The following is a 13,515-nucleotide window of genomic DNA, read 5'->3' on the forward strand; positions in this document are numbered from 1 at the left end:
AAATATTAGAAAGCTAGTTTTAGAGCTGGGGAAATGTGCACTGGAGAGTAAGTTTTTTTAAAAGGTTAGAAAAAAGTATGTGGCCCTGCTAGGAATTTACCCAGGGGATACAGGAGTGCTGATGCATAGGGGCACATGTACCCCAATGTTTACAGCGGTGCTTTCAACAATAGCCAAATTACAGAAAGAGCCTAAATGTCCATCAACTGACGAATGGATAAAGACGTGATTTATATATACAATGGAATACTACTTGGCAATGAGGAAGAATGAAATCTGGCCATGTGCAGCAATGTGGATGGAACTTATGCTAAGTGAAATAAGTCAGTCAGAGAAAGACACATACCATATGTTTTCACTCATTTGTAGATCTTGAGACACTTAACAGAAGACCATGGGGGAGGGGAAGGGGAAAAAAAAGTTACAGAGAGGGAGGGGGGCAAAACGTAAGAGACTCTTAAATACTGAGAACAAACTGAGGGTTGATGGGGGGTGGGGGAGAGGGGAAAGTAGGTGATGGACACTGAGGAGGGCACTTGTTGGGATGAGCACTGGGTGTTGTATGGAAACCAATCTGACAATAAATTATATTAAAAAAAGAAAAAGAGAGAAAAAAGTATGTGCCCTAACTTGGTAAATACTGTGTGTATTTATAGAAAAAAAAAATCAAATGCTGCAACAAAACTATTAGGAGAGATTGGGTATGGGATTATTGATTATTTTAATTTTCCTCTTTATGCTTCTCTAAATTTTCAGTACTTTCACAGTGAGCTCATATTTCTTTGAAAATCCAAGTGCAGAAGTTATTTTTTATTAATAAGAATTGTGAGGGTTTTTTTCTGCTATGAAGCTTTTCAGTCCAGTAAACTGTTTTATCTGAATATGGTTTAAATAACAATTGAGGCTTATGGTTTTATCTTTTTTTTTTTAAGTACTGACTTAGAAATAACATGCTTCATTGATTTTGTGAACTCATCTTTTTCATTGTAGTATTGAGGACAGGCCAGACACATTTGTTGCAAGATTGATTTCTTACTCTGAAAACCAATAACAGATAATGAGAAAGAATCACCAATTACCTAACCTTTCTGTAAACCCATTACTTCCCTGTTGAAAAGCAATTTTCAACTCTGCCTGAGATTAGTGTCTTTAAGCCAACTCTAAATCTTTTGCAAAAAGAAATTAACATCCTTCCTCTGCTGTCTTACTTTATAATTGGTATTGTACCACTCAAAGTCCGTTAAATGTGCAGTTGATAAATCAAATGCTTAACTTAAAAAAATAAAGGGACTGTCTACAAAATTAATCAAATCAAAGAAAAATGGATAAAGTAGATACCATAAAAGTTTTTTCTTCCCTAATTTTAATTTGAAGTAACTTTTCAAAAACAATATTTTAGTATTTATTGGAAAAAAATCTGAACAGCTCAGATGCTGAACCAGCTTGTGTCCGTAAGAAGACTGAGATTTTGTTTTCTGGATGAATTTTTCAGTTATCATTTTGGTATATTTTAAAAACACTTTGCTTGTACAGTAGAAAATAGTTTTAAAAAAACAAAATGCAATCTGTAAGCACTTACTAGTTTGGTATATACTGGACAGATACGCAAACATATGCCTACATTTGTAAAATTATTTTTCCTCCTAATAGGATCATATTTCGTTGTTTCCAACTTGGCAATTTTTTCCCCGAAATTTATCGTGAAAAATTTTCAATGTCGGTATGTGTAAATTTGCCTCACTCTATTTTTTTGCAAGAATTCCTGTCAGGTAAAATCCTGGAAGTGGTATTGTTAGGACAAAGGATGTGCTGTTTAAGTTTTGGTTTGCCTTCCCAGAAAGCTGTGCCCGCTTCACCAACACTCAGAGAGTGAGAAGGAAAGGTGAGTTCCAGAAGCAGAGCTCTTGGCAGCTACTCTGGAAGGTTTACCTTGGTTCAAAAACAAACAAATGTTAAGCGACCATCAAAATCTAACACAAGTTCTATGCTCTATTTTCCGTTGAAGTCACATTCCTGTAAGGCATAATCCTGCTATTAAACAATAAAAATTCAACTGAATAAATTGGAAGATCTCAGTGGTTTTATTAAGCTACTGGTTTGTGAGTGGGCAGCATCCCACCTAGCAAGTACAGCAGAACTCCTGGGAGGAGTTGTACAAAACCCAATGCTTTTATAGGAAGCTGGGTGAGGCATGGGGGTTATTAGTAAAAGAAAAGAAGGATTGTTTCAGGCAAGGTCACCTTCCCTTGGGGGAAAGGGCGGGGGTCTTACTAGGTGGATTACTTCATGTTTTGGTGGGGGGGGGTGATAGGGCCCACATGACCGATTACTTCAAGGTGGGGGGGGGGGGGTGATGACCAGAAAATTCCAGATTGATTGGCTTAAAATTCCATTCCTAGAGAGGTTGAAAGTGCAATTAAATCTTGGTTTGCTCTCCTGGGGGAAGTGACTCCACCTTGGGCCTATGGCTTTTTTTTTTTTTTTTTAACAGACCCAGCAGGAAATCAGGGGACTCCATCTTCCCTGCAAAAGATCCCTCAGAATGCTGAGGGTAACAGAGGGCTGACCTTTGAAGTCAGAGCTGAATTTTAGTTCCATCTCCATATCAGTTGCAGAGTGTCTTCAGATAAATTGCTTGACATCTCTGACTTTTGTTTTGTCACCTATAGAATAGGGATAATCACACTTGTCTTACAACCTTCTTTGTAAGAATTAAATGAGTTTCTTGATGCAAAGGGCTAATAAATGGTAGAGAGGAAGAGGTAGGTGATAGGTATTGCTAAGAAAAGGGCATCCTAGAGGATAAAGTTTTAAAAACTTTTGCAAAAATCCTTGATTAGGGGTGCCTAGGGGATTCAGTCAGTTACGCGTCCAACTCTTGATCTCATCGTTGGTGAGTTCGAGCCCCTCAGTGTGGAGCCTGCTTGGGATTCTCTCTCTCTCTTTCTCTCTCTCTCTCTCTCTCTCTCTCTCTCTCTCTCTCTCTGCCCCTCCCCTGCTTGAGTTCTCTCCCTCTCTCTCTCTCTCTCTGTTTCAAAATAAATAAATAAACTTTAAAGTAAAGGAAAACACTTGATGAAATTGCTAACATTCTAGTTAATATATGCTATGTAATACTATACCTTCTTCACCCCACCCACCATTGCCCTCCTCCCCCACCAGCACTATATTATTGTTTATCTGTCTCCTGTCCTACAGTGTTGTGTGTAAACAAAGATCTTTTCTTGTTCACTAAATCCCAACATCAATGTAGCCTGAAACAATCTTGCACATAGTAGGCACTGAATAATGAATGAATGAAATTTCTACTTAAGCCTTTCTTAAACCCATTCAGATGTATTAAGGCCTGCCCTTGGACACAGATCGCCCCCAAGGTAACTCAGGCTTGGCTGGGAGTAATGCAGAGTACTGGGCCAGGAGCCAGAATCTTCTGATGCCCGCTCAGCTTTTGCCTGTTCCAGGGCTGACCATTCACAAACTGGATTCTTGGGCAAGGCACATAATGCCTGCCTGTCGTGACATCCTTACATTATGCTAGAGATTATATGAGATTCGTTGGTAGACCAAGAAAGACCAAATGCCTTTAGTTTTAGTTAGACCAAAAAGCAAAAAGAAAAATAAATCGGAAATGGCAGGTTTTGCTGAGCTCAAGTCCAAGCCCACAGAAGTACTTTCCGGGCAAGTACGAACCCTGGGGCAGGGGGTAGGTTTCTGGGGGAGGGAGTTCCCCAATGACACTATACCCCAGAGCACTGGGGGAACAATTATCCAGAAAAAATGCTCATCAAGTTTAGAGGCTTTTCTGTGTTTTTCTGGACTGCACAATTTGTAGACAGCCCCCAGGAATAGCAGCTTATAATCAAAATCAGGGACTTTCTGATTACCAGAAAGGAAGCAAGAAACGAGAGGACTCTGGGGATGGCAGGGTGGATGCCTCTCAGAACAGCATCCCTTAAGGGAAGACATGGCCCAGATTTCCCTCTCTCGAGGCAGGCTGATTGCTTATATCCAACTGGAGACCCCAAAGTCTAGGATGATATATTTTTATGTATGTGTTTTGATCCTCCCACTACCCACATGGTTTCTTCATAGAGTCCCAGCAACAAAGCAGACTGAACTTCCCTGGACACTACCTAACCTCACGAACACCTTAAGCCCTGTTCTCCCATTGAGAATCACTGAGTGTGGCAAGTTCTGAAGGGACTGTAATTCCCACGTAAATGATATATAGACAGCAAGCTTGAGGAAAGCTACTGTGTCCTGTGATAGTATTGTCCCCTTGTGGGAATTATTAAAGGCTCTGAGAAGTACTGCAGTTAAAATAGTGGTGGTGTGGGGGAAGGAATCTTGTTTAACTTTGTTTAACCCAATATGTCTCTAAATTATTAACCAAGAAACCATGCTCTGCATAAAAATCACTGTAATAGTCTTTGGAAAATGCTTAAAGCATAGGAACATTCTTTTGAACTTATAAGAAGGAAAGGAAAGGGCACTTGTAAGTTTCTGGGTGCTATATTCTAATGTAGTTGTAGTGATTGAAGTGATGGTTCCAGACTGACCAAGGGGAGAACTACTTGCACTCTAAGGTCAAATCCTTACCTTTGTAGTTTGAACAGTTTATTTGATCAGATCATTCCAAAGAACAAGCACTAGAAGTTGATTTATATTAATATCACTCTAGATGCGTCTAAAAACCAGAATGTCAGTATGGCATTCTGTTGTTCCAAGAGATCATATGCTGAGCGATCAGCACATGACCTCTAAAGTCCCATAGACCCTGATTCAAATCTCTGCTCCTGGCTTATTTCTTACGTGACCTCTCATGTGAGCCTCACGTAATAATACTATCGACTCCCTGAATTAATTGATATGAAATGTTTAGTTCAGGAAGCTAATATCGAGCAGGGAATCAGAATTTGAAGATACTGGGTCTCGTGGTAAATATTTCCAAGTTGGGACTGTGTCCAGAGATACAGCCCTATTCTACTATAGAATAGCAAGTAACTGAAGAACATAGAGCTACGAGCAAACATTGACTGTGAATTAGGTACGTAATTTTATTCACCATGAACTTTCTAAAATTTTTTTCACAAGAGAAGAACTGTAGCATCCAGGGGGCTTTATGAATTTTGCTCCACAATTAATAAGGAAGCATCAAGGGTCATGGAGCCCTGGGTTTTTCATCCATTGTAGAGTTGTCCATCTTGCAGACGATTGGCAGGGGGGTAGTGTGAGGATGACTTAGAGCTGGGAGCTGGGGCCATGTGGCATGTGAAAGGCAAGGAGGTTATACAGAGAGCTCAGCAAGAATGAGAAAAAGTGGAAAGTTTCTAACAGCTGCTAAAAGTGTGGAAATTGTGGGACAGAAAATTATGTCCCAAGATTTCTGGGATGTGTCTTCATGGGGCATGATGTAAAATCCCTGAGTACTTCTGCTTTAAGGAAACCTACACGAAAGGTCTACATTATGTTTCTAGGATTCTAATGTCAGATTTGTGTTTCCTTTGAGTGTGATGTTATGTTTATACTGAGACACCTGGGGCCATGGCATTTATTGGGGTTACAATGACCAGGCGTCTTTTTCTTCTTTCATTCAATTTTTTTAGGTCTCCTTTATTGCTCTTTCTCACCCAGCAGACTCTATTCATCAGAGCATGTGATTCCTATCTCAAGATATATTGCATTTATAATATATTATCTTACATCATTTGTGTAGTTTATTAAATTTTCTCTTACATATTAGATAAGTGATTTCACAAGATATAGGCGCTCCTTTTCTTTCACAGAGTGTTATATTTTGAAATCATGTTTCAGAGTTGGTTACTTCTGGGAAAACTTCCCATATATGGCTAATTCCACTGTACATAAATTATCAATATCCAGAAGCTGCTGTCTGCTTGTCATCAGGCCACATTCTGACTCAATTTTCAGGAAATCCAGTTCTTTCTGAAGCATTCAGAAAGTTGGAGAGCAAAGCCATGTGGGCCATGTAGACTTGGACACTTGCTGTATTTTTTTTTTTTAATTTTTTTTTAACGTTTATTTATTTTTGAGACAGAGAGAGACAGAGCATGAATGGGGGAGGGTCAGAGAGAGAGGGAGACACAGAATCCGAAACAGGCTCCAGGCTCTGAGCAGTCAGCACAGAGCCTGACGCGGGGCTTGAACTCACGGACCGCGAGATCACAACCTGAGCCGAAGTCGGACGCTTAACCGACTGAGCCACCCAAGCGCCCCAAGACACTTGCTGTATTTTAATTAATTTCAAATAAGAGCTTAGAGAGAACCAAATATAATTTGGTATCCCTTACTTTCCACTGTAGTTGATTTTTGGTAGGTTGGTCCAAAAGACGGATAAAAATGGCTACAATAAATCATTGTATTCCTTAGTCACCCGTTTGCCTTTTAGAATCAAAGAGAAACAATAATTTGGATACTACAGTTTTTATACAGAAGACAAGACAGAAAGTTCTGACTGGAATATATTCAAAATAGGATCAGGAGATCAGTGGAGAGCAGTGTAGTTCAAACTTTAAAGTTTTCTCCTCACAATTTTTGTTAGATTGTCACTGAGAGCACTCTTGCAAAAGGGGAGCAACTTAATTAAATAGCAAGTATCACCAAGAACTTTTCCTGAGCTATGCTTCAGAGGTGGTGGCTGAGCTGCATGGGACAGGATGGGTCAAGAGAAGAATGGCAGAGCCCAGACCATCAACAGAGATGCCCTGTCAGCGGGGCGGTCTACGAACTAGGAGCTCCCAGGGCAGACCTGTTTATGTCTTTCTCTCCCACATCATTACAGATTTATTAATTTGGGCAGACGGTATGGCCTACTTTTGGATCAGAAGATATGGTCACCATACTTACAGAGGAAAGTACACTGCCCTTCCCAGAAGGTACACAATGAAGGGAAGGCTAGAGAAGATGTGGACTTTAAGAGAGAAGGGAAGTTTTATTAGTTTGTTTTTAAGGGTAAAGGAAACTGAACACTTGTGTAAGCAAAAAAGAATCCGTGGAAAGAAAGGGACTGATGGTGGACATAACCACAGAGGCAAGTTGAATAAACTTAGTCACAAACCTAGGTGGGCCTTGGGGAGGAGGAAGTGCATACCTTTCTCAGAGAAGGAGGAGAAACGTAAGAAATAGGGCCATTTGAATTCACAGAAGTAGTCCCTGACACTTGGCAGTTATCATAGTGTATAAACATGTAGTAGGTATCAAACATGATAGCTATGCTTGTGGTGAGCACAGCATAGTATTCAAACTTGTCAAATCATTGTGTTTTACACCTGAAACTAATGTAGCATTGTGTGTCAACTACACTCAAAAAAAATTTTTTTAAGAAATAAATAAATATAAGGAAAATACAGGTGGGTTTGGGAGTGTCAGAAGAATAGAACAGCTCTACTGCAGAGGTAAAGAGGACAGTGAGTTATTTAGGAAAAAAAATTTAGAAATTCATGTCAAGTCTGAAACTGCCCTGAGAGCCCAGCTGAAGTTAGATAACATAAATTAGCAAGCATCCCATCACCAAGTAACATCAATGTCATTGTCATCATATAGCAACCCAGAAGCCAATTATGCATGGTTGAGTTTGCCAAACATTGAGGATTGGGAAGTAAGTACGTGGTGGAAAGTCAAGGTGACTCGGGAGGGCATCTTGGGTGTTGTGGGTGCCATGTTAAAACTCTAAGGATGCACCCAGACTAAGGCCAGGAACTGGAAGTCTGCCAAAGACAAAGAAGGTTTAGTAGAAAGGGAAGAAGGGAAAAGCAGTCAGATTCAAGGCCAAGGACTTCAGGGTTCAGTACTACAGGGATGGAGCACTTTGGAGTGATGATTCCAAGGCTGTCAACAATAGAGATTTTAAAAAAGAGTCAAGGATGCTAAGGTTTGAATGTTGACGAAGCCTTCCTTTTTCACTTTTTTTTTCAACTTTATTTGTTTATTTTGAGAGAGAGAGAGAGTAGGGGAGGGGCAGAGAGAGAGGCAGAGAGAGAATCACAAGCAGGCTCTGCATTGCCAGTGCAGAGCCCAACTCAGGGCTTGAACTCACAAACCATGAGATCATGACATGAGGCAAAATCCAGAGTCACTTAACTGACTGAGCCACCCAGGCGCCTGGACAAAGTCCTCCTCATGAACTTTACCATTGTCCAGTGTCCAAGCCAGATGACCGTCGGCAATGAGGAATGCCATGCCATCTGAAGGGCTTTATTCTGCCAAAGGGCCAATAAGCCTGTTTTAAGAAATCAGGAATGTAAGAAAGATTCTGGGGAAATAAAATGTGGTCCCCTCATGAACCATATAAGAAGCATGAAGAGGAGCTGGCCAGGAAGGGACCTCTGGGAAGGAAAAGGTGTGAACTGGATGAGGAGTAGGAGCAGTTTAGCCCGCACACAGATCAACGTTTCCTGAGGGGCTCCCAGCAGCTCTGGTCTACACAGAGGGCTTAGTAGGTGTGATATGTAAAATGTGACTCTGGGGAAGCACTGGATCAAGCAATGTGAATGGATTTCTTTACTGCAAGACCCCTTAGAGCCTTTAACAGTATACCTGTGTGCCTCGTGTTTCCAGGAAGAGGATTTGTGACATGAATACATGATATTTCCCCAACTTAGCCACAAAACTGATCATACTTGGGACATTCTGTTCTAGTGCTCATCATAGGTTTTTGAATAGCTTTTTAAATGGGTGGAGGGATGGATGGATGGTTGGTTAAGTAGATGAATGAATGAATGAATGAATGAATGACTTGTAGGCAGGAAATTAAGAGACAGATAGGGAGGGGCGCCTGGGTGGCTCAGTCGGTTGAACGTCCGACTTCGGCTCAGGTCACGATCTCGCGGTCTGTGAGTTCGAGCCCCGCGTCGGGCTCTGGGCTAATGGCTCAGAGCCTGGAGCCTGCTTCCGATTCTGTGTCTCCCTCTCTCTGCCCCTCCCCCACTCATGCTCTGTCTCTCTCTGTCTCAAAAATAAATAAACGTTAAAAAAATTAAAAAAAAAAAAAGAGGGAGAGTGGTCAAAATAAAGTGAATTTGTGCTAAGGGAATAATTTGGAGCCTATGAACGCATTTGGTTCTTATGTCTAATGCACTGGCTGCTCTCCCTCCCTCACCAGTTTCTTACTGCCACTTGTGGATACTTCCATTATCACGGCTTCTAAGCAGAAATTTAAAAACCAGCACACCTGTGTCAGGAGCATGGGGACAAATGTGGGTTTGAGAGGCAATCTATTATTTATTTGTCCTATTTATGTAGACACATCTCCTTATTACCTATTCCTCCCTTACTTTTACAAGTGATTCTGTCCCTGCAAAGCTCCAAATGGTTCTCGGTGGAATCAGTCTTTGAGGGTGGAAGGTTGGCAGGTAGACTGAAGCTTTGAACCTTGTGTACAGAGAGTCCCCGGGGACTCCTGGGTGTTTACACACAGGGTACACATACATACATGTACATGCCTCTTCCCCTCCAGCCTTCTTTCCTCTTCCATCTCAATTCCTGTGCCCACACCCACCCTCATTTCTTTTTACTCTGGTGGTTAGCACTGGTGGATGAGGAAACAAATGGTACATTTTCCTTCCCTACTACTCTGCAAAGTGTCACAGTGAACTGATTAGAGAATGGTGTGTGAGACCAATTCCACTTCTGAAAATGGGAAACTGAGCATTTCCCCACCCCCAGGGGGCAGGAGCAAGCAGGCAGGACAGTTATCAGAAGGGTCTCCATAACAAGATAGTATAGAACTATTCACCAAGCAGAAACTTGGTTAAGAAACCTGTAAGATTTTTAGTGGCTCTCAAGTAAACATCTGTTGTAAGGATATCAACCTTGGTGTCACCACAACTTTCATTGCTTTATTTCAGAACGTCAGCCAGGCACCTCCATGGCCAATTCTAGTGCCCTCCCTTCAAGTTCAGCTGGGATCAGCAAGGAGCTGATTGATCTGCAGCCCCTCATTCAGTTCCCAGAGGAAGTCGCCAGCATCCTGATGGAGCAGGAACAGAACATTTACCGAAGGGTCTTGCCAGTTGACTACCTTTGCTTCTTGACCCGGGACTTGGGCTCTCCAGAATGCCAGACATCCCTGCCCTGCCTCAAAGCGTCCATCTCAGCATCAATTCTTAACTCCCAGAACGGAGAACACAATGCCCTGGAAGATCTTGTGATGAGATTTAATGAGGTAAGAAACCACTTGGAGATGTGGCGATTCAATTGCTAGTAAGTGATTTTTAAACGTATTTCTCCTTTTAGGTTTGTCTGTTATTGGTGTCTCATCTACCTGTTGGTCTTGTGACTTCCATGGTGGCTGCTTTCTTTCCAAGCAATGAGATCAACAACACATTGTCACCCTCTCTGTCACTTCCCTCCAACCTGCCCTTGGCCTAACTGATCCTATCTCCACCAAGTCCATGGGCCTTCTCCCTTTGGACAACCAGTCCAAAATACTCTCCCTGGGCCCATTTTCCAATATTCCCCTCATTGTTCCTACAAGTGCTTTTAAAACCACATATCTTTGACAGTGTGATCTCTGGCCATGGATCTGTCTAGCCCACCCCTTCTTCCACTATCAGGGCTTCTAAGCAGAAATTTAAAAACCAACACACCTGGGTCAGGAGCATGGGGAGAAATGTGGATTTGAGAGGCAATCAATCACCCCACTCCTGTTCCCTGCATGCCATCAAAATCCTCAGCCCCAGAAAGTCCCTCCAAAGCCTCTGAGACCTTACCAGAACCCAGAGCTGGTGAGAACAGTTTTGACCAGAAACTGGAAATACTGGAATACTTGAGCAGAAGACACTGTGAGAGGTGTAGGGGCTGGCTGGGTGGAAAAGAGCCAATGGTTGACATGGTGTGGTCCTGGACCAAGGAAGGAAAGGCAGGTCTCCATCCAGTGCCGGGACCAGGGGATGCTGTGCTCTTAGGCTTACAGAACATTTTCTTTCCCCATATAACCCCACACCCAGAGTTTTCTGTTCTACATTTTATTTCTTTTAGGCTTAATTTCTTTTCTTTGAATGTTAAAACACAAAATTTCCATCTGCGTTTGTTGATTGGCTTAACTCCACAAATAGAGTAGTTTCTTAATTTAGTAATCCAGTAAACTACTAAAATGCTGAGGTTGCCCCTGATCTGTGTCCCATATATCTCTGATGGACAGAAGACCAGTCAGACTTTGTTACTTAAAGCCTTTCCAACTGTGGCAGCTCACCTCACAGCCTCCACAGCCTGCCGATCATGACTCCAATGATGGTGGTAAATGTCAGTGACCGTGATAAGGCCCAGTGGATGCAGAAAGTGTTAGAGGCTGAGTCCAGGCAATTCTGTGTCCAGACATGCCCCAAACAGCATTCCTCAAAAGGAGATCTGTTATCCTCAGGAATTGCTGATACCATCTGGCATTGTCATGCTCATCATTTTACACGTACCATATATTTGCTCCTCCCAACAACCCTGGGAGACAGATACTCTCATTAGCCCCATATTACCAATGGGGACACTGGGGCACCAGGACATGAAGTCATTTGCCCAAAGTTACGTAGGTGGTCGATGACAATAGTGATATCCAGAACTACATCATCAGGCTCCAGAGCCTGGGCTGTGAACCACTACACTACCTGTTCCAGGCTCACGTGGAGGGGTGGCACTTGATCCCACCCCAAAGCAAGTAAGTAGACTCTGGGAGTCTACTTGAGAGCCTGTGAACCACACTGCCCCTAAATCGCTTTTTAAAATAAATCTCCTGATGTTCTTGATTTTCCCTACTGATAAAAACAGGGTGGAAAATGGAAATTCCAGTAAATTGAGTGTTTTATTAGTAGATTTTACTGTATTTTGTGTATTGCTTTAAACTCCCAGATCTACTCACTCTCACGGCCTTAGGACCTTATCCTTGTCCATTGTTGTTTTCGTTGTCGTTCTAATTCTACCTGAAGTTTGCTTTGCCTGAACTTTTAAAGTCTAATTTTAAATTAATTTTGGAGAAAGAAAGCTTCAGTTTCTTCCATTCACTCCCATAACCTCGGGAATCAAAGATGAATCAGTGATTTCGCTAATTCAGATTTAGTGATGATACGAAGCACAGCTGGGTTGAGGCGTGCTTTGGACTATCTCTGAAAATAGTTTAGCTAAGCAACTTCAGAACATAAACAAGATTTCTGGGAAAACACTTAAACTACTTAAGAGAACAGTCTGTTTTCAAGTATTCTCAAGCATCTATTTTCATACAAATTATGGGTATACTGATTAAAAATCAGTCCTATGTATGGTCACTACAGGCAGATGAGAAAAAACCTCCAGTAGGCAACACTGGCTAGCTAACTTCTAGTTGCTTTATATACCTTAGTGTAGAAAGAGAATTAAAAGAGAATTCTTAAATTCAGATTTTCACATGGTTAGAAGGGTCTTGCCTCCAAGGTAGTGTGGCTTTACCTTCTGTAAAGAAAAGGGAGGAAAGGAGCTAGCATTTATTTACTAGGTGCTCTGGACTGGACATTTTCACATTTTAAATCCCATTTAATCCTCATCATGGTTGTGTAAGGTGGATGTCATTATCCCTGACTCACAAAGAAAGTAAAGCTTAAATAGCAAAATAAATAATGATAGTATTGGGTTATGATTCATAGAATAAGTATTTATGAGTCCATACTGATATAAATAAATGAATAGCTAAAATAATAGGAGGGGAGGGGTAGCTCTTAATTATAAAATAATCAATTAATAAATGTGGCAGGATGAGAAAAATAGGAAATCACCATTAGGATCCCCCAGCAATAAATTGCTACAAGCAAGAACCACTGATGAATGATAATATTACTGGGCAAAATTATGATGAGAAACAAGATACTGGCTTAGCCTAAAAGTATCTCTTCACAATGGGTGCCCAGCTAGCTCAATAGGAAGAGCACTTAACTCTTAATCTTGGGTCGTGAGTTCAATCCCCATGTTAGGTGTAGAGATTACTTAAAGAAATAACTAAATAACTAAAAATTAAAAGTATCTCTCCATAAAATATTTATTAATTTCAAAAGGGAAAAAGAACAGTGGAGACACCCAGTATACACGTAACCTTAAGTAAGTGCTCCAGATCAACATGACCAGTAATAAAATATATTGACATGTAACTCTTGCTACAGTGGCTCTCCTCTCTACTTGTTAAATTATCAAGTTCAAGGGGCTCCTGGGTGTCTCAGTCGGTTAAGCATCCAACTTCGGCTCAGGGAATGATCTTGCAGTTGGTGAGTTCGAGCCACTCATCAGGCTCTGTGCTGACAGCTCAGAGCCTGGAGCCACCTTTGGATTCTGTCTCCCTCTCTTTCCACCCTCCCTGCTCATGGTCTCTCTCTCTCTCTCTCTCTCTCAAAAACAAATAAACATTTTTAAAAATCTTTTAAAATAATTAATTAATTAATTAATTAACCAAGTTCAAGTTTATAGTAAAACCAGAATTGCTAATTGGGAATTTAATTACTCTTGAGTCTCCTTTCCCTTTATCCTCTCTTTCTACTTCCTTTC

At 41.3% G+C, this 13,515-nt stretch overlaps 1 protein-coding gene across 1 annotated transcript in view; it reads left to right on the forward strand.

The window, feature by feature from the left end:
- The window catches only part of LOC102949488 (1-phosphatidylinositol 4,5-bisphosphate phosphodiesterase epsilon-1), a 225,516-nt gene that overhangs the window by 71,138 nt on the left and 140,863 nt on the right, over positions 1-13,515 (forward strand). The window contains 1 exon segment of the mRNA XM_042959866.1: positions 9,867-10,183. Coding sequence (XP_042815800.1) covers positions 9,867-10,183 — 317 coding nt within the window.

Source organism: Panthera tigris, chromosome D2 (assembly GCF_018350195.1).
Source record: "Panthera tigris isolate Pti1 chromosome D2, P.tigris_Pti1_mat1.1, whole genome shotgun sequence".
Taxonomy (NCBI): domain Eukaryota; kingdom Metazoa; phylum Chordata; class Mammalia; order Carnivora; family Felidae; genus Panthera; species Panthera tigris.